A 20,280-nucleotide genomic window follows, 5' to 3' on the forward strand; every position below is an offset into this window, starting at 1 on the left:
GTTACGCAGTGTGCTAAACACTCACTGATCCTTCAGAACCCGGCGTCGAGCCGAGGCGCCTTCGCCCTCACAGCCCACTGACGCCGTTTGATCGGCGCGGCTGATGCTCCGGCAGAAGTCCCAACTCCAACACACCAGAAAAAGCAGCGGTCTTCCAGAATTCTCGGAGAAGTCGTTAGCCGCTGTGGCATTTTATCCGCGTTCTTGCCGAGAGGCATCTGTGACAGGGAGAAGGACTCACATAGGCTGAACGGGCTGGAGAGTCGGGTTCCTAGGGCGGGATGGAAGGGATATATACCGGGTTGACGGGCCAGATGGCAGTGAGTCTGGCTTTCACGTATACGCACTGCTGCATGGCCGGGGCGAGGGAGAAGCGTTGCGGCAAAGACACAACTGCAGAGTCGCAATCTGTCGATTCCTCCCTGCCCTGGTTGCCTGTTGCCCGTCTATCGGGCAACGAAGGAAGTTCATTCTTTATCAACAAACATACCCCTGCGTACAGATACCAACTGACCCTCGCACAGCCGACCTAGCCAACCAAGCCCTCCGAACCCAAACAAAAATCCCACCCCAAACTGTTCAATCCAACTCAAAGAAGCTCCCAGTCCCCTTCAGCCCCTCCAGATCGACCAGCCCCATCACCCGCCCATCCCAGCGCCTGACGGCCTCACCGCAAACCCACCACGCGGCCCCGACGGCGACGGCAACAAGCATCTGGGCGGTGCCGACGCCGACGCAGAACCTTCTGAGCCCGTCCCACCACCAGACGGCGTTGGGCACGGCGACGACAAAGACGCCGGCGAGCAGGGCGCGCCAGCAGGCGACGGCGGCGCTCATGTCGGCGGTGGAGCGGGTCGAGACGGCGAGGCTGGAGCCCGTGAAGGCGGCGCTGGCGGCGATGAGCGGGGCCGCGGTCGCGCCCAGCAGCGCGCTGCCGGCTGCCAGCAGGCCTAGGAGGAAGCTGATCGCGGGCAGGTTGACGCGCGGGGCGAGGTACTGGAGGGCGAAGACGGAGATGTTGTTGTCGTTGTTGTTGTTGTCGTTGGCGGTGCCGGTGGCGGGGGGCGTCATGGCGCTGTCGAGGTGCAGGCCGAAGGTCAGGATGCCGATGAAGACCAGGACGGAGCCGGTGGCCAGGGCGAGCATGTGGATTTTGGGGGTGAACTTTGTTGGCTGCCAGCGGGGGAGGAAGGCGGTGATGGCGACGGCGGCGGTGCCGAGGAGGAAGGGGGAGACCATGAGTGCGCCGATGGTTCCCGGCGAGAGGACGAAGGGCAGCGGGTCGAAGAAGAGCGACAGAGACGAGGCAATACCCCAGAGGGAGGAATACGGCAGAAAGGACACGATGACGAGGAGCCCGGTCGTCGGTGTGATGGACGCGCGAGGCGCTTGGAGGAGGACTCTGAGGTGGGCCGGGCCGCGGTAGGCGTAGGGCTTCAGTTTGACGATGTAGTCGGTCAAGCTTTCGAGGGTGAAGAGGCGGCGCGGAGAGGGAGGGATGAAGGTCTTGAACTGGCTGGCGGCCGTAGAAGGGGTCGGCGCGATTGCAAAAGCCCGGTCATAGGCCGTTTCAGGGGCACCCAGGGCCATGGCGGGAACGGCGACCACGAAGAAGGCGCTGAGGATCGTAAACTGCAAGCTGGCGCCCGCCTGGTGCTGTGAGACGACCCCGCCGATCAAAGGGGGTCCCCAGGTCGTCGTCACCGCGACTATGGAGTATATGGCGACGCGAACGCCACGTTCGTGTTCCTAAGCTGTTAGCATGTGTGATGGAGCTGGGTGTATGGGGAGGATTCGAGCTCACAAAGTAAGTGTCCTGGATCGACCCCAGAACCAGCGTGTCGAAAGCTCCCCAACCGAGCCCTTGAAAGACTCGCGCCGCCATGCACTGGTTAAAGGAGGTGGGGACGTTCGTGTTCCAGACGGTCCCAATAAACACCAATAACAAGGAGACTAGGTAGAGCGGCCGCTTGCCGCATACCCTCGAGGCTATCAGGCAAATGAAGCCAGCCAAGGCCGAGAGCATTAAGGGAACGCCGGTCAGAGCAGCAACCGCGGTGTAGGAAACATTGTAGCTCTCTGCGAGCCGGGTATTAATAGTCAGAAATATCGTCTTCGCCACTCCAGTCAAAGCAACCATCATCAAGAGCGACCAGAAGTTGAGCTCTTTTCTCCATCTGGGCCAGTTCTGAAGAGCAATCAGTGCGGGCGCTTGTCAGAACCCCAGGGTAGACCGTACGCACCAAAGGGTCATCAGGATCATCACTCGGTTGCGGCACCAGCTCAACGCGGCCGTATTTCCCCTGGCCGTATTTGATGGGTCACCGTGAGACAATGGAAGTCCAGGAAAGACGCTTTGTTGAGCCCGGAAACCTTACGGGTGGCACCGACCCCGGTGTCTGGCTTGCAGCAGTGCCTGGCCTCGTTGGGGGGTTCATGGCGAGCGGCGCTTGCGGCAAATACTGCAGTGGCCGCGCCGGGGGCGGCCCCGTTGGAGTCGCTTGCGGTCTCGCCACCGGCCTCGGAGGCGGTGGCCTGACCGGTGCTTGAGAAGGGCTGTTGACGGACCTCGGAGAATCTAGTTGCGAAGGCGGCGATCGCGGAGGCAACTCCTTCGGCGGGGGCTCCGGTGGAACGGCCATGGCTGGGTCCTCTCCATCTCGTCGCCTCGCATCTTCACTTCTGTCTGGTTGAGACAGGTCCATCACCGGCTGCCTGTCCAGCTCTCTCGAGTGATAACGAGCGGAGGCACCTCAACTCACGGAGGAGATGGCAATATGTAGATAAATATATCGTCAACGAGTGTCGTCCGTCGTCGCTGTCCAGCAGACGAGACGAGTAGCAGAAGCAAAAGCCGCAATGAGTGAGCGGTAGTTAATAATTATGACAGGGGAAGTGGCGAGGGTGAGGCTTAGTCGTATGTATATTATTAAAAAGAACAGCTGCGCTGCAGTCCGGACAGCCTGGGGAGAGGGAAACCCCGGCAATCACATGGGCGTTGACACGGGCTTTACGCACGTTCGGGGATGCCCACTGCGGCGGCATCCTCCTCGCGAGTCCACAAAAGCAAGACGTGAAAGCCCTGTTTGGGAGATGGATGTCACAGAGCGATCAAATGCCTTGGCTGCACCTAGGAATGGAAACGTGACCGCGGACGGCGTCGTCGCCAGCATAAGCGATGTGTCTGTTCGCTTCATGCACTGGACATGGCCCTGGGGAGGTGGGGGTATCCGCACTCGGCGCCGGGACCCGGATCTCGGAGCCGAAGGAGCTCATTGGCTGGAGGACTCGAGGACCCGATGGGTGGGAAGCGATGCGATGGTGATCATGCCCGCTCTGACCTGGTACGTCAACTGCAACAAGATCAAGCAGCGAGCGCATGCGGGGGCTCACGGATGAAACAAGAAGTGGCTCACAGCTTGTCAGCTGCCCGTACACAGCATTGGTCACTGGCTCACTTTCCTGGAATGAATGTTTCGGTCTGAGAAAGGATATCTCCCTTAGGTAGGTAATAGTTGCTCTAAATGGTCCCGGAACCTTGGCTGGCGGCGGTAGTTATCATCTCCAGCTCTTCCGCTTGTTAGTGTGGTAAGGCTGAGGTAACGGCGAGGAGGACCGGGCGGCGGGAAGCAGGGGTCTTTTGTTACAGGGACCAGTGGGGTTGGCGGGGATTGTTATGTAACGGCATGTTCCGGGCCTGTCATGATTTGCTCCTGCCTGGGTGGCAGCCTCCTCAACCATTCTTGCTCCTCTTCCCTGATGAACTGCGATCGCGCGTCTCCAGCGCCAGGCATTGCACATTTCCTCCGACCGTCAGGCTTCAATGGATCAGGGATCGACGAGTCCAACACCAATACAGCGGTTGGAAAATGCAGGATGTGATGAGTTGGGGATGAATGTGCAAAAGAAGGAAGAGACGATGCAAACGGCAAGGCCAGACTTCCCAATGTGCCACAATCTGTCTCAGGTCACCAAAAAAGGAGCACAACCAACACCATGTGTGCGAGGTGGTCATGGCGCATCGCTCTTGGCAGTGACGCCATCCCCTGAGCCCTGCCCGCCTCTTTCCCCGAGCGTCGTCCGGGCTGGCGTTCGGGGCAGGGAGTCCATCTTTGGCCATTGGCGGCCGGCGCGTTGTTCCAACCCGTCCGACACGGTAACTATTGTTAGCGGATCGTTTCGTCGCCGCTTAACCAGGTTTTTGCCTCGTTCTATCATGCTTGGTAAACGCATGAAGGTGATGAAGCCAGGTCGTACTATCGCCAAGGGCGATCACGCACCTCTCCAGCCGGGAGCAGCTATAGCCGGACCATGCTTGACCTTGGGCAACCCCGGACTTTCGATCTCGATTCGATATGCTGCTCTATCACTCAGCTTACTCTCACCGGAGCACCACAACCTTGGTCATTCCCGAGCACCTCAAGGAAGACCAAGCAACAACAGCCCACTTCTCCGACACCAAGCAGTACCCCAACGATCAAGGAATAGGCCCGATTCACCCAAAGGCAAAGTCAATCGTCCCTTGAAGACGGCATGCGCAAATCCTATCCCTCCATGTGGCCATGTGGAGTTGAGCGAAGCCGGGGACGGCCCATCACGGGCTAATCCTTCGTCGTCAAGTATCGTCCGTTTCGATCGACGAGTCGGACACCACGGGCGGGTCTCTATCCCACGTTCAACATCAAGGCAGGACAAGCAATCCCGGAACGCTGCATCGGCAAAGATGGGCAGCCGCCGGGCGCAAAACCACAACGAAACGGTTCGTTTCAATGCGCTCAGTGAGGATAAACCCGTGATCACCACAATCTGAGGGGCCACCCGCGGATCGTTTCTCAGATGTCGTCTCGCCGCACCACCACTCCACCAGACACGGGGAGCGGGATCGGGAGGCGCTTCGAGCCTCGTCCCCCGCCAACCCCCCTCAGAACGACGCAAGCACGATGGCCTTCCCTTCGGCCGCGACGACCTGCACCTCCGACTTCTCCACCATGGCCAGCAGCGTGGTGCTGCGCAGCAGGAGCTCCTCGAACTCCAGCCGGTACGCGACCGGCAGCTCCTCGTCGCTGGCCACCAGCACGGGATGCTCCGCGCGGATGTCCTTCTCCGCGACGCGGAAGCGCAGCCCGACGTCACGCGCTGCGTCGGTCCACAAGACCGATTCGTGCTGGCCGCTTACCCCGGCTCCGGCTCCCCCGGCTGCCGCTGCCGCCCCCGCCCCCGTCGCCGTAGCCGTCGCCGTCGCCGCCTCCGCAGCCAACCAGCCGCGCCACACGCGCGCCAGCCCGTCCACCACGTTGACGTGGCTGCGGAACAGGCCCGGCTTGGGCCCCAGCCGCACCAGGTTGGTGATGGCGCACAGCTGCGAGAAGAGCTCGTCCGGGTCGAGGTAGATGTCGATGGCGGGTCGGCCGCCGCCGCCTCCGCTGCCGTTGCTGCTGCTGCTGCTGCTGCTGTTGCTGTTGCTGCTGCTGCCGCTTGGCGGAGGTTGTCGTAGCGAATAATACCGCGCCCGCGCCCTGCTGCTGCTGCGCGGCGCGGTCTCGTCGTGGCTCACCGGCCGAAAATGCGAGTAGATGCCCCGCAGGCCACCACCAGCACCACCACCTCCACCACCGGCGTCGGTGGTGGTCCTTCCCACGGAGGAGCGCAGTCGCGGCGCGGCGCCCTCGGCCGCGGCTTCGACGGCGTCAAAGCTGTCCGTGTACAGGTAGTTGCAGTAGAGGTACGGCGTGTAGAGCTTCTCGGTCGGGTGGTAGCACTCGAGCATCAGGCGCTGGTCCGGCCGGGAGGTGGCGCGGTTGAGCCGGTCCTTGAGGATCCGGATCGTGGCCGCGTAGAAGCGGTGGCTGACCATGATGAGCGGCACGAGAGTTTCTGTGGGGAGGTATGAGAGAATCGAGATGAGGAGCTATGTTGCGTGGGCGTTAGTGGCGCTTACTACCTCTGCGCCTCGGTCAGAGAGTAAGATACGAACCTCGCTCGGCAGCGAGCTGAGACTCAGGCGGGAATCCATGGCGAAAGGGCCAAGTGAAATAGTCAATGGCAGGTAGGTATGACAGGAACTCGGCGGCCAGATAGAGTAGCGCTTGGTTTGACCGGAGCCGTGAAAGTTAAAATGAGATACGGCTTTGAGGACTCCCAATTGCGATGGACTCGGACTCCCTCGTTAGGTTGAGCCAAGCCCGAGGGTGGCTCTCGAGTGAGAGGCTCACGAAATATGTTGAAAGCAGTGTAAGCCGCCAGTGAATGCTCTTGCTGAGCTAATCCGTGGCAAGGAAGACCTAGGGGGCCTGGGTAGGGGGCGGCAGGAGGAGTCGATGCGGATGATCGCAGCTATTGTGGAGCCCCAGAGGCCCGAGTGCGGGAGGACGTGTGGTGGCGGATAGGTATGCTTGTGCAGAGTGCTGCTCCTCGTTCTCGGGGCACGGCGCCTGTTATCTGTCGGTTTGGCAGTTTCCGCAATTCCACTCGGTTGCTCAATGGCTTGCGAGGCGTTTTGATAGAGACGTGTGGTCAAGGCAACGGTGGCTCTTCAGAGGAACGACGATCGGATGAGATGATGCGTTCCGTCGGGACCCCCCACTCTGCCCCGCTTATCTCCGCCAGCGAGCGCACAGCAGTGGTTCCTTCTCCCTTTTCTCCGGAGTTCACGACAGATGGCGGACGTACCTCCTCTGAGGCCGTGGAGGCCACACGATGGTTGATGACTCGCCCAGAGATGGGCTGTGAGTCCGGAAAGAAGCGCGGTCGAGGTCTGACCACGTACGTCAAAATGTGAATGGTTGACTTTGAATTTCAAGGCCGGTAACTATCTGAAGACCGGCGCGAGAGCTCCGAAAAATGGGAGATGGGAGTCAAGCAGGAGGATTGTGGCGGCTTCAACCCCCTCTTCCTACCCACCGACTTTGCACGGTACTGATTTGAACGTAAGGAGGCAGCTATTCCATTGTAGAGACAGACAGGTGGTGCTGCAGCCCACTAATCAAGGGCATGCCGTTGTCAACTCCAAAACCTGCTGGAATCCAAACACCCGTGGTCACCAGACGCCAGTCTCCTTGAGGACGGCGCCATTGTCACCGTGCTTACCCGTCCGTTCAATCCCAAGAAGAAAGCTGCGTTCAGGAGACCCCCCCTTGACGCACTCACTGCTGCTACAATGTTGCACCCGGCTGCTTCGGCGGCCTGTACATCATGGCTCGCAGAACTATCTTCTCATCCTCGCCAGGCACCTGGATGTAGAACGTCCCGACCGTCTCAAAGCCCAGCCACGTGTAGAGTTCATAGCCCATAGGGCTGGCCATCACGGACATGTCCCTGAGGGAGTCCACCCGCACCCGCTCCATACCCCATCTGCACAGCGAGGACCCGTGGCCGCGCCGCTGGAAACCGGGGAGGGTGGCCAGGATTTGAAGGTGGATTTGCTCGGGGCCGAGGGGGCCGAAATACTTCTGGTAAGCCTGTATCTGACCCTTCCAGAACGCGTTGAAATGCGCATGGTTCGCGTCCCGGCGAGCCTTGCCGCCTCGCTTCTCGACCTCAGTCACGGCTGCCGCGTGTCAGCAAGAGCCTCCACAGGTCGCCAGAGCTGCTGCAATGATAAAGGAACTTGCGGTCTTGTGGTGTGTAGCCTGGGCCATGTCTCCGCTTGTTGATATAGGACACGTTCCAGACTCCGACGGAGACCACAGAAGGACGGCCGCCTGGCTCGGCGCTATCTTCGACAACCATGACCAACCAGTCGTCATAGGATGGGTCGAGAAAGTACTCGAACAGCATCCTCGTGTATTTGTAGTGGTCTTCGGGATACAAGCGGCGATACGGGAAGCGGTAGTCCCATTGCGGGTCAAGCGGCATCGTCCTGATGATGACATCGGTGACTGCCTCGAGGTCGGCAGGCAATCCCAGCCGGGGCTTCATTGGGAGGGCCTACACGGCGCTAATTGGTCTTTTCACAAGAGGAAAACACAGAACCCTGGAGCACCTGGAATGACAGAGGAGCCAGATGAGCGGGCTACTTATGGCGAGGAGCGGCCCCAGAGCAACTGCCCTTCGCAATGATTGCGGACCGTTCGACGCGAAATTGCGGCGCTTAAATACCTTCTCGGACATGGAAGAAAGAGGGAGGTATCATGGCTGGCTGGTCCAAAGGTGAACGCCCTCTGTAGTGTGGAACGCCTCGGGCTGGCGCAGTTGGCACGCGCATTACATTGCCAAGCGTCCACATAAGCAGAGAGAGACATACAAGGAAGGCGTTCACATGAAGTTAACAAAGGCGTTGGACGGAGTTGGGGCTTCAGATCCCGCGACACCTTCCTCTTGGGTCAGTGTTGTTGGCGAAGTTGCTGGACTTGCAGTGCACGCCTCAGACATGTCTGTCCAAGACGGGGCAAGGGGGTTCACTAACAGCTGCAGGGGAGCATTGCAGGACGGCCAGCTCCCTGACCGCGTGACTGCAGGGCGCTAGCCTCAACGTGGAAGTACGGTGAGGAAAGTCGGCAATGCGGTAACTAACATTACCAGGGAGGAAACCCGCCATGATTGGGTCAGCACAGCTCAGCTTCATCCTTCCCGCCTCCTCATGCCCGTTTCCAGCTTCTCTTGGTGCCGCCGCCCAACAGCCCTCTTGCCTGCGACTCTCGTATCAATTTAATATCAGCCATCCGATGCACGCTGCACGTGAGACATGACATACCCCGGCTCGCAACCGGAGGCCGCGTTCGTCTCTGGAGCCGATGCAGACGCTGTGCAGCCCTGGGACTGCACGCATCCCGCTCCGCCGCTCTCGCTCCTTGGCCAAGGCTCGGAAGGCAACTTGCAGCTCGATGGCGTCGCTCATCCGGACCCCAACTGGGCTCACAATCCTCCGGCCTGCACCTCGCAGGTGCAGACGTCTGGCGCATCGTGTGTTACACACGAAGCCGAGCTGATGTCAGGCTTCTTGATGAATCCGTTGTCGACACAGCATGCCTTTGCTGGGTGCGAGAGCGGCCCTGTTGGCCCAGCTGCCGGCGCAAACTGGACTGGGCCTGCCTTCTCAGCAATCCCGAGTTTGGATGTGGCGTGCCATCCGCCGCAGCAGCCAGTGAGTGACGACCCAGTTGGTCCCATAGCGCTTCAACCACAAAATCTTCCCTACGGGTCCTTCCTTGGCTCGGCCGGTCCGTCAACGACGGCTCTAGCCCAATGGATTGCGCCCGCCTGGGGCACAGCAGATACCACCGGCCTCAGTCACGTCCGGTTGCTCTCTCATCATGGCTTTGACACGACGCTCGAGACAAGTGGCCACGAAGGTGCGAGCTTGTCGTCGATGTCTTCCAATCCCTCCCCTTGGCCAGAACCACATCCACTTTCTCCCGGATGCACTTTGAACCATAACTCGATCAACAACTACTACAGACAGCACTCTTCGATGTTACTCGCGGACGTTGCATTGCGTAATGTTGCCACTCTTGAGTCCTTAGCAGGGCCGCAACGTTCCAAGCCGGAGCACACGCCCCCGTCGAAACCGCTGGCCATCATTCAGTACAACCCCAACGGCGACACGGAGCCCAAGGCGTCCAGGAAAAAGCTCGCGCTCGAAGAAGTGACACCTCAAGGGTTGGCTTCTCGAACCCTTCGGCATATCTCGCTTCAGGACGCGCACGGAAAGGTCAAGGGGGCCATGATGACCTTCGGAAAGCGAGTCAAAACGAGGACAGCACTGAACGAAGAGAAGCGCCGGCGAACCGCCCTGGCGAGGCGAGAGGGCGTCTGCTCTAGATGCAAGAATTCGAAACGACAGGTTGGGCCCTACCGGGCCCGGCGGGCCGTCTCCAGGAGGATCAACTCACTAACAGCAGTCACTTATTTTAGTGTGACCTTGCTCACAAGTCAAGCCTTTACGTCAGCTGCACCCTCTGTGCTAGCACCAAACTTTACAAGAACGCCCCTCGACTGCCCTGTTTCAAGGCCGGCCTGGTAGATGTTCTCTTGTTCAGATCAGGTGAGCTCCGTCTTCCAAGCTACTGCCACACGGGTGACCCTTTGTTTTCAGTTTTCAAACCGTCGCCAGCTCCTTCATGGCAGCCCGTTGATCTGCTGCCGACTGCCCTCCATTCACCGTAAATCCTGAAGGCTTGGTTCTCCTAACGATGCTCAAGGTCCCGCATCAAACGAGCCGCTTTTCACCAAACGCAGTGCAGTCTACGACCTTGGGGACATGTCCAAGCCGGACGTGCCTGTCAGGACGCTGAGACTCACCCAGCACCAGGGCGCCCACCAGTTGACGGTCTATGCCTCCGAGTTTGTTCCCTTGCCCGGCGATGTCGTTTCGTACAAGTGGCGTGCCCCCTCCGGGGAGACGTGCGAGTTAAAGATGCCGCCATTCTGTTTGACCAATCTAGAGAAGGTCCACAGCAATCTGCGCCAGTACATCACCGCAGCCAAGTGGGCGTATCTCGAGTCCCTCGAGGCCGAGGACCCACTGGCCTGGATGACTGTTTCCACGGCTATGGAGTATGCGAAGGCAAACCCTGTGCGTAACGCCATCCGACCGCTGTCCTCTTCCTCTGCATGTGCGCTTACTCCATGTAGGGCTCTTTAATTGCCGACACCCTCAGTCTCTGGTCCATCTCTCGTATGATTGAGATTCCGTGGGAGATGTGCGGACCCGACACGCTCGGCGTCTCCGCGGTCGCGGACCAGACCAGCCCTCACTACGGCAAGATTCCCATCCCGCCGATAATAGATACACAGCTCGACCAGATCGTCATCCAGCTGGTTCTCAATCCCCTGCGCGCAGCGGTCCTCCGGAAGTTCGAGCAGCTCATCACGCCAGCGAAACGCGAGGCCTGGTGGGAGGTGTACCTCACCTCCTTCATCCTGCTCAACCACATCGAGCACCTGGCACGACACTCCGTCGCCCATGCCAGGACGCATACAATGCCGGTAAGTATTTTTCCGGGAGGCCGGGGGGGGAATGTCCCAGAACTTGGTGCTAACTGTTGCTCTCGTCTCGCCCCAGGGCAAATACTCCAACATCCCCTTCCTCGAAGGCGCCTTCCACACCGCCAAGTCCATCCTCGCCCGCTTCCACTTCGTCTGCAACGGCTCCGCGCCGTTGAGGCTGGACTGGACGTCGCCCAAGGCCGCCGCCATGGCCAAGCTGGAGCCGGATCAGGTCGACTTTATGCGGAGAACCCAGGCCATGATCGCGGCAAGAGGTACACTACACCCTAATTACCTCCCCCATCCTCCCCTTTGATTTTTTTTTCCAGATATTCTCCTCCTTCGTGAGTGTTGGGTGGAAGTATGTAAAGCTGACTGACTGTTTTGCTGCTGGCCCCTCGCAGAAAGCGACGTGCGCAGGCTGCGGGCCTCGCACAAGTATGAGAGGCCGCTCTATTGGGCCGGGCAGCTCTTCTTCGAGACTTTCGATACCTCGCCCGTGCACGTCGTTGAGGAGTTGGACGACGACGAGGAGGAGGAAGAGAAGGAGGAGGAGGAAGGGGAAAAGGAGGAGGTGGAAAAGAAAGACGAAGCAGGCGCTACCCAAAGCGGCGGCTAGCTTGCTGCGGCGATGCAACATCTAGTGAGTAGTTGCCTCCAACCTGTGTTAGCTTGGGGGGATGTTGGGCTATACAGGGCTCTAATCTATGAGTTGCAAAGGGCTGGGCCGAGTGCGAACGTATGCGCCTGTTTCGTCGGTCTGTGGAGGGCGTCTGTGCAGGCAGCCGTGCGGGTTGGCGGACCAGTCTTGTCCCAGTGGGTTGTGGATAGGTTGTTGATTTTTGGCTGATGGCGGAGAGATGAATACCCCTTCCCGCGGTATTCTGGAGTGTGCCGGCTGGGGTGGTGAGACTTTGAGTTGACTCCTATGTGTGGTATGTACAGGGGGTTGAGGGGAGTATTGCACATATTACTTACAGATTAGATTAATCAACATTAATCAACTTGTTCAGTCTCCTTGCCGGTCTGGTTGACGTTCCGTGTTATATGCGAGTGGGGCCAACTGAGGCATGCTCTTCCTGTTTGTAACGAAAACTACCTTAGTGTATCGAAGTGAAAGCCGGTTCCTTGCTCTCGTCGGTAGATATGTTTTGCCCCTTGGCTTCTTCTGCTGCCCAGGCCTCGTCCTACGAAAAGGAAACGAAGTGGGAAGAAAACAAGTAAGAAAGGCGGAAGATCTTGTCTGCAAAGTTTGGAGAAGACTAGCACATCCAGGATAAAAATCAAACTAGGAATGCGATATATCTCTGCTGAAAGAGAACTTTAAGAGTTCTTCGGTTTCCCTTGCCTGCTGCGCTCACTCAGTGACATGCCTAGAGGTGGATGTTCTCGATACATGGCAAGTCGTAGGTGATGAAGCTTTCTTTTCACTGCCTAATTCTGTGAAAGAGATAGTTCTTGGGCCGTGTGCAGTGGGACTTCTGTCCTCAAACCCAGTTCACGTCCACCGCCACGGCTTCACCTTTATACTACCCAACTGTGTCTATCCGTGGGTGGGGGTCACCCGGATTAGGCAAGTTGAACCTCCGTACACGGGCAGTCTCCACTAGTGTTTGGGCAGTGAGGCACGTGGGGGCGCCGCGGCTATGCAGTAGTGAGCACTATCTGAGTTACTCCATAGCGTTACACCGCTTCGGGTCGTTTTTCGCTTGGGGGCAAATGCCGAGAAATAACCAAATCCTGGCGCTCTGATTAACTAACCCAAAGGAGCTTAGCGCGCTGGAAGGAATGCGTTCTTGGCCCCCAATCATGGGCTCATTTTTGCCGCCATTGCGGCTGCGCCGCGCCTGAAATGCAGGCAACATGGAATTCCAAAGGGGGGACCGATTGAAATCTGCTGGCTCAGGCGATTGTTGCTGACGTGCTGACGGCCCCCGACCAATGGCCGTGCCCCAGGGTTTCGGCGCGCTGGTGGCTCCCCAGTCGGTTTGGCAGGGAACCTCACGATAGGGGACCTCTGTTGCGCATCCCTCACCTTTTCATCCCCTCCCCGCGCCCGCAACGCAACAAAGCCCACCACCATCCAACCAACCTCTTGCTGCTCGAGATGCTGCCCGTGTGGCTCCGTTCGATGCAGCGGACGTTGATCGTCCTGGCAGCTCTGCTCCTGGCCTGCGTGGTCTTGTGGACGCCGCTGCCGGGCACCTTGACGACACTCGTTCCAGGCTCGCAGCGGCTAGACGGCGAACATGGGGACGCGGCGGCACGACCACCATCACCATCACCACCACCACCACCACCACCACCACCACCACCACCACCACCACCACCGTCGAAGGCCCGCTACCTCTCACCGGCGGAGCTGATGGACCGCCCGCTCGCTCCGACCATGCGCGCCATCCCCAAGCTTTTCCACCAGAGCTGGTCGACGAACGAGCTGCCCAAGAAGTTTGCTGCCTGGTCGGAGCGGTGCCGGACGCTGCATCCGGACTGGGAGTGGGTGCTCTGGACCGATGACGACAATGCCCGCCTGTTCGAGCGCTATCTGCCCTGGCTCGTCGACACCTTCCAAAACCTCCCGGGCCCTATCTACCAGGCCGACCTGTCTCGCAATGCATACATGCTGTTGTTCGGCGGGTTCGTTCTCACTTCCGTCCACTCCGCCCGCTCCGTTTCCCTTGGGCCACCTCACTGACTGCCCGATGCGCATAGCCTCTACGCCGACCTGGACACCGACTGCCTCCTCCCCGTCGAGCAAAATATCTTGTCCACATACGAGGTTCCCACGATCCCCCATAGCGAGGCATCGGCGATGGCGGAAGCGTCGGCACCGGACAGCGGCGCCAACCTCACCGCGTTCGTCGGCCGCATGGGCACCGACGAGAACTTTGCCCACAGCATCCCCAACGCATGGATGGCCTCGCCGCCGGGCCACCCTTTCTGGCACCTCATGCTCAAGTGGACGCGCGAGCGCCTGGACCGCGAGAAGGACAGGGACGACCACGACATCCCCGAGGCCCTCACGGGCCCCATCGCGCTGCGCAACGGCGTCATCGAGTACTCCAAGAGCGAGTACCACCCCAGCAACCCGACGATCCCGGCAGCCCTCGACGGCAACGGCAAGCCGGCCGCCGCGCAACAGGACCCCGAGGCGCGCGCCAACGCGGTCTTCGACGCGGCCCTGCCGCAGCCCCACGAGGTCGTCGTCCTGCCCTTCCACCACATCTACCCGTACAGCTGGGACCGCGACGGCAGCTTCGTCCGCGACGTGTGCTGGAGCCTGTCCAACGGCTTCAACGAGACGCGCTGCAAGGAACTGCTGGCCGTCGACCGCTGGCACAGCACCGCCATCACGTACTGGAGCCACTCGTGGAACGACGACGGCCACAACACCGGGAACCTGGACAAGGTTTCATAGAGCGGCGCTTTTCGCCGTCTGCGGCCACGGAGCGATCTGCGCCTCGCAGAAGGGTATGGGGCGGCCAACGAAATAATATATAGAGCTGGCAACTTGGACATTTGAGAGCTTGGAAACTCCTCGTTTTGGAACTCGATCTGCAGATGCTGGGATGAGCCATAGAATTGTGCACGGAAAATGTGAGGGTTGCATAGCGAAGTTCTTGTATATCAGGGTAAATGGTGGGTGTTGGGGTTACCGGCGCTGTATTGGGGATATATGAACCATGGGCGAGTTGGCGATTCAGCACGTCACCAAGTCGAACAGGCCGCAACTATAGAGTCCACGTTTGGTCAACGTCAAGTATGATCTTGCCGTCAAGTTGTTCCACTTGGGGGCACGTACCACAGGAGACAGGCTACGGATGGGCTTCTGTACCACAGTTCGCCTTGTCGTGTGTGACGCCCTGTCGAACTTGCGTCTCGTGAACCACCGTAACACACGGGAAAGGGAACGGCTCTCGGCAGACGGCGCGGGCTTCGAGCGTAAAGTATTCCTGGACGACAGTGTCACAGAGGCAAAAAGCGAAGTCCGAGCGAGCGGTTGAGGCTAGGGGTAAGTACTATTATCCTGCTTGTCCGACGAGGGGAGACACTGCGCACAACCTCCCCCATACCTCTCACGTCGTTTGCCTGAACCCCGTCGGTTCCTCGGTCTCCGCCCCGTAAAGCTCCGGGTCGTACTTGAACGGCTTGTCCGGGTCTGTCCCGAAGTTCGCCTTGAGCCACACCGTCCGCCCGCTTACCACAACGACCGGAAACAGCCGGCGGTCAGGGATCTCAGCGACGTCGCCTAATATGCACCACGGCAGATATTAGTATCGCAGGTCTCGTTCACTCGGTTCCGGGAAACAAGATCTGGGAAAGGATTCGGGAGGCGCTTTACCGAGGAGTACCCCATTCTTGGTAAAGAAAATGACTCCTTTGGCGAAGTCGATGCCGCATCCAACCTTGTCCCCTTGCCCGTACTTCGGCCCAGTCAAGGTCGGTGGTTTTCTTCCGGAAGGAGAATCGCCTGCCCTGGTCACTTTGCCATCATGGCTGCGGTATAACCATATCCCGCGAATATTACGGTAGTGCCACGTTTCAGACAGGATATCGTACCGGTTGTGCTCAAGGGACAAGCCTAGTGCAATGCTAGCCTCCATCACCTCCACAACGTCGAGTTCCCAGTAATACCGGGACACGTCGAAGGGGGCTGGATGGTCTGCGAATACCGGTCCTACTGTCTGTCGATCTGGGTTCGTCTTGCGGAGCTCGAGCTTGTCGCGCGATTCGAATGCCTCTGCGATCGAGATCCATGCTGAAGGAGGATATCCATGTTGGGCATCGCTGGTCGGCTCCGGGTCGCTTGAGTCGTCCGACATGGCGTCCAGGTCCTGCAAGATGCGAAGGACTGCGAGTTGGCGGGCATGCGCAGCCACCATCCAGGGGGTCCAGCCATGCCCGTCCGGCACCTGCGCGAGGTGACGGTCGAGTTGGACAATTCGACGGCAGACCTCGGCTGAGCCGTCCTCGGCGGCCAAGGTTAGGAGCACCGGCCTCAGAGCGCTTGGCACTGGCATGTCTTGTCGCAGGAAAACGTCCACGGTCAACCCGTAGATTCCTGTGGTGTCCTCCCCTGCCAGCCAACTCAATCCAGCCAGGTCGGGAGCGGTGCGGCCATCATCATTTGTGGCTAGCATGTCAGCTCCGTGCTCAAGAAGCACGCGAACAACACCGAATTGTCCGTTAGCGGCTGCCGCATGAAGGGGAGTGTTCCCCCTCCCATCCACCTGCGATACCATGAACTGGCTGCCGCCAGCATCTAAGAGAAGTTCAGCCCGTTCGACCCAGCCACATTCGGCGCACTCATGCAGTGGCGTACGCCCGCCAGACTCGCTGCGTTGAATCAAGGAAGACTTGGCAGTTTGATTGCCCTCGATGCTGCGGAGGATTATCCGAAGTAGCGTCGTGTCGTCCGACGGCTGGTTCAGAGCATGCCAGATCGCATTTTCAGAGTGCATGTCCTTGGAAACCACGCTAGCCCCGTGCTTAAGCAGAAAGATGACCAAGTCAGTTTTCTGCCCTGAGATCGCTTCGTGCAGCGCAGTTCGACCAGTTACAGGACTTTTGGCCTCAAGCTCGGCTCCTGCCTCAAGCAGCAGTTTGGCAATCGCCGTGCTTCGATATCTCGCGGCTAGGATTAATGGCGGTTCCCACCATTCTGCTTCAGGGCGAAGATTGACGTCGGTCACGTCGGCTAAGAGAAGCCGAATGATGTCCTCGGATGCTGCAGGGTTTCCGAGAGCAAAGCTCAGTGCATCTTCATCCGCACATCCAGGACTGAGCAGCTCTCTCCCGCCCCGATCGAGGACTGTCTTCACCGTTTCAAACATGCCCCCCTGAATCGCAGCCTTGAGAACGGAGCCGGGGTGCGAAATACTCGCTGCGACACTCGCACCATGGTTGAGAAGGTGTTGGATCAATGCCAGTGGTGCGCGTGCCCGCACTAGGTGAGATAGAGGCGTGTCGCCGAGCCCGTCCACATCGCAAAGTTTGTTGACGTCAGCGCCGTGTTCGACCAGGAGACGCACCGCCACATGGCCTCGCTGGTCGATACATGCAAGGTGTAGCGGTGTCTCACCGTCCGTGTTCTCAATGTCGATAGCGCCACCGCTTCGGATGTAGTGGCGGATGTAGTGAGTGATCCCTAACTGGGACGCGATGTGGATGGCCGTATTGGCGGGGTTGAACAATGGGCGACAGTAAATCTTCTCTTTCAAGGTTTGGAGCAGGTTGCTGTCGTTCAGGAATTCCTCAATGAGTTGGTAGAGCCTCAGCCACTCTCGACTTCCGCGCTCGTGCTCCTCCCACAAACTTTCAGCGGCCCGGACATGGTAATCCCAATGGCTGATTTCATAGCGAATGGCGCCAACGGCCCTCTCCCGAGAGAAAGCAATCCGTTCTCGGCAAAACCAGAGATGTTCCCCTGATCGTTTCTCTGAACTGCCGAAAAGTTCATCTGACCAGAGTTCGTCCCAGCCACCTTCCCACCATTCGCGAGGAAAAACATCTTCCCAAGCTGGCATAGCGTCTCGTGCATCAGATCCAGGGTTAAACTGGGACTTTGAGGAGATGTCATGTTTGGCCTTCCCCGTAAGGCAAGGCGACAGGAACTCCTTTTGGAAAGCAGGACAGTTGAGCATCTCCAAGCATCTGAGCGTCATGATGAGGTGCCCTTGCTTGGGACCAGCCTCAGCCGTGGAAAGCGGCCGGAGGCGCTGCTGACATCTTGCACATAGCGCGTCCTGCTGGTCGCCAGTTGGGTTTTCCGACCTTGAGATGACGTAGTCTCGAACCGAAGTGTGCTGCAATGTCATGATGCCTTGATCGTCGATCTTGAGGAAGTTACGGCCGGCGGACCGCAAGTGCTCAATGCTGTCCCGCTCTTCGTCTCCAACTCGTTGAATCTCCGGTCGGTCATGGTTGTTGCTCAAATCGCCGGCCTCGATCCCTTCGTTGCCACCCTCCGTCTCGTCGTCTTCGGCTTCAGGGTCGGGGTGATCGTGAAGATAAGTGCCTTCCAGTTCGTCCGCGACCAGCGTCAACGAGATAGGCCCTTCCCCGCAGACGAGCCACCGCAACGCGACCATTAGTATCTCGCGCTTGTCTGGTTCGAGAGCGCATAGTTCCCGTTCGTAAAGGACCGCCAACCCATCTGGTAGACCATCCATGAGTTCCTTGAACGACCTTCTGAGTGCAGCCGGTGACCTCAAGCTCTCAATGGCCAGGTGTGCGTCTGGGATTGGATGTCAGCGAACATATTTATTGTCGCATAAGCTGAAGAACACTCACATCGAAACATGCCAGCAGCTCGCTCCGCGATGCGGGCAAAGGCTTTTTGGCGCTTGGACTGATCGAACCGGCTGAAAGTCCTCAAGGTGCCTGCAATGTATGCCTCCACGTCCCTTTCAGTCACCTCTTTCTCGACCTCGATTCCCGGCGGGTTGTGCTTTGCAAAGGCTCTCTGGATATCGCTCTCAGGTCGACTGGACACTAGCACTCGGACGTCCAGATCCGCTTCAGCAACCTGTACTAGCCACCCCAGGAGCGCTTCGCCTCTATCCTCGCATTCGTCTAGCGCGTCGATCAGCACATAAACCCGCCTGTTGAATGCTCGTGCAAGGTCGCAAAGCAAGGCGGCTCGTGCAGAAACGCTGGTTCCTATCCCGAGAGAGGTTCCGTCTGGCTTTGGCTCATCGATCAGATCCACACATCGTTTCTTCGTTTGACAGCACCCCTCCGCGTTCGCCGAGTCCGAGACATCATCAAGTTCAACAACGAGAAACAAAAGCTGGGAAATCAAATTCGCAAGGATCTTAGCGTCCTTCTGAGATGCGTCGTTCCCAAGCTTGCAAAAAAAGCGCAGGACCACCGGCTTGTCCTTGGATTGGGTCGACAGCGCCTGGCGCTCGAGATAATCCATGACGTAGGACATGAGGACGGACTTGCCAAAACCCGCCGCTCCTGAGAGCCACAGCAGAGAGTCCACGTTTGAGGAGCCGGCGCATTCAGGTTGGAACCATGCTGAAAATCTCGGGTCGGAAACGATCCATTCGCAGGTTCCAGGATGTCTGCGCTCTAGGCTTTCGCGGAGGACCTTCTTTGGCTCATGGATGTCGGCAATTCCCTCGCTTTGAAGCAGCTTCAGATGGCTTTCCAACTTGGCGTTCAAGTCTCTCAGCTGCCTGTCCCTCAGTTGTTCCAGGGTGATTGCTCGGACGTTTCCAGCCGTCTCCCCGTTCTCCTGGTCCATTCGGTTGAGCGCCAGTTGGATGTGGCCAAGTGTCTCGCCAACCTCCTCGGTTTTTTGATTGATGGCATGCAGCATTTGGTCATATGCTTCGTCATATGTGATATCTGACGCTTGGATCAGCTCGTCCCGCTTCCTCTCAGCTTCCTCGACAATGTCCTTGAGCTCCTGATCTCCGCCAAGGAATACGGAGAGAGTGCGACGCAGTGGCCCCTTGTTGACCAGTCTCCGGGTTTCGTAGGCGAACCTCATCGTCAAAGCAAGCAGTGGCGGAATCCTTTCCAGAACCCTCTGGGCCATCAAGCGCGACTCGCCCGTGAGGTCTGGTAATCGACGGAGTTGGCGCTTGGCGTAGCTTTGGCAGACAAACAAAGTGAACGACATTTGCTCAATGGCGTTGACCACGGAGTGACACAACTGGAAATCGTAGCTGATGACCGAAGCGAGTAGACGGAATGCTGCCCAAACATAGGAGGCGGTTTCTGGAGCTAAACTCATCGCGCTGTCGCCAACGCGCAGGATCATCCCGAGGTGATGTATGGCGCGGCTGAGTCTCCATTCAGCCTCGTCCCCCTTGAACCTTGTCCCATATGCCTTTTCTGCCTTGGCCTTGGCTTCCAAGAGGGAGGTGACTGTGGCTTCCAAAGTAGTCTCGTCGTGGAGAGACTCTTCACGCTGCCGCTGACGGGGGCCAAGCTGGTCCAGGAATTGGGCTCGGCCTTCCCTCCAAAGAGACTCGAGGCTCACTCGCGAAGACTCCGGCCCAACACTCAAGGAGGATCCCGCATCAGGTGTCGGCGGCGGCGGCGGGCTGTCATGGCCGGGACAGCCGTGCACAGTCATCGTGGACGTTTTTCCGATTTGATCCAGAATAGTTGGCGTAGGTGAGCCTTGAGAGCGATGGAGTTTCAGAGGAGAATGTGTGGCGAACTGCTCCCAAGCTGCTATCCGCGGGGTTCGCTGGCCTTATGATGATATGTCCTCATGGCCGAAGGCAACCAAATTGCTGCGAGGCGCACCGGGAACCAGTGGGTTTCACGAGATACGACATGAGTGAAGACTCGAAGGCATTGCTTGGCCGTCGACAGTTACACTGCATCGCC

The 20,280-nt window shown here is 58.7% G+C and overlaps 6 protein-coding genes across 6 annotated transcripts; 2 read left to right on the forward strand and 4 right to left on the reverse strand.

Moving 5' to 3' along the window:
* Nucleotides 1–579: 579 nt before the first annotated feature.
* Nucleotides 580–2,705, reverse strand: THITE_2144096 (uncharacterized protein; the record flags this gene model as incomplete). The annotated part of the gene is made up of 4 exons (XM_003652860.1): nucleotides 580–1,749; nucleotides 1,805–2,188; nucleotides 2,244–2,303; nucleotides 2,334–2,705. The coding sequence occupies 4 exons, from the start codon at nucleotides 2,703–2,705 to the stop codon at nucleotides 580–582; spliced, it is 1,986 nt and encodes a 661-aa protein (XP_003652908.1).
* A 2,216-nt stretch (nucleotides 2,706–4,921) lies between these two features.
* On the reverse strand, nucleotides 4,922–5,908 carry THITE_33997 (uncharacterized protein; the record flags this gene model as incomplete). The annotated part of the gene is made up of 2 exons (XM_003652861.1): nucleotides 4,922–5,435; nucleotides 5,505–5,908. Coding segments are annotated over 2 exons (918 nt in total), but the record flags the coding sequence as incomplete, so codon positions are not given.
* An 857-nt stretch (nucleotides 5,909–6,765) lies between these two features.
* On the reverse strand, nucleotides 6,766–8,125 carry THITE_2114732 (uncharacterized protein). Its single transcript, XM_003652862.1, has 2 exons — nucleotides 7,611–8,125; nucleotides 6,766–7,546 (listed from the first exon to the last, which is right to left on the reverse strand). The coding sequence occupies exons 1-2, from the start codon at nucleotides 7,915–7,917 to the stop codon at nucleotides 7,152–7,154; spliced, it is 702 nt and encodes a 233-aa protein (XP_003652910.1). The 5' UTR covers nucleotides 7,918–8,125; the 3' UTR covers nucleotides 6,766–7,151.
* A 410-nt stretch (nucleotides 8,126–8,535) lies between these two features.
* THITE_2114735 (uncharacterized protein) lies at nucleotides 8,536–11,556 on the forward strand. Its single transcript, XM_003652863.1, has 6 exons — nucleotides 8,536–9,781; nucleotides 9,853–9,982; nucleotides 10,140–10,513; nucleotides 10,573–10,926; nucleotides 11,003–11,201; nucleotides 11,331–11,556. The coding sequence occupies exons 1-6, from the start codon at nucleotides 8,684–8,686 to the stop codon at nucleotides 11,543–11,545; spliced, it is 2,370 nt and encodes a 789-aa protein (XP_003652911.1). The 5' UTR covers nucleotides 8,536–8,683; the 3' UTR covers nucleotides 11,546–11,556.
* Nucleotides 11,557–12,788: 1,232 nt separating this feature from the next.
* On the forward strand, nucleotides 12,789–14,453 carry THITE_2114740 (glycosyltransferase family 32 protein). The gene is made up of 2 exons (XM_003652864.1): nucleotides 12,789–13,563; nucleotides 13,639–14,453. The coding sequence occupies exons 1-2, from the start codon at nucleotides 13,034–13,036 to the stop codon at nucleotides 14,342–14,344; spliced, it is 1,236 nt and encodes a 411-aa protein (XP_003652912.1). The 5' UTR covers nucleotides 12,789–13,033; the 3' UTR covers nucleotides 14,345–14,453.
* A 549-nt stretch (nucleotides 14,454–15,002) lies between these two features.
* On the reverse strand, nucleotides 15,003–20,020 carry THITE_110529 (uncharacterized protein; the record flags this gene model as incomplete). Its single annotated transcript, XM_003652865.1, has 3 exons — nucleotides 15,003–15,175; nucleotides 15,269–18,163; nucleotides 18,220–20,020. 3 exons carry the CDS (start codon nucleotides 20,018–20,020, stop codon nucleotides 15,003–15,005), a joined length of 4,869 nt encoding a protein of 1,622 aa, XP_003652913.1.
* Between the last annotated feature and the right edge of the window lie 260 nt (nucleotides 20,021–20,280).

Source organism: Thermothielavioides terrestris, chromosome 2, assembly GCF_000226115.1.
Source record: "Thermothielavioides terrestris NRRL 8126 chromosome 2, complete sequence".
Lineage (NCBI taxonomy): Eukaryota > Fungi > Ascomycota > Sordariomycetes > Sordariales > Chaetomiaceae > Thermothielavioides > Thermothielavioides terrestris.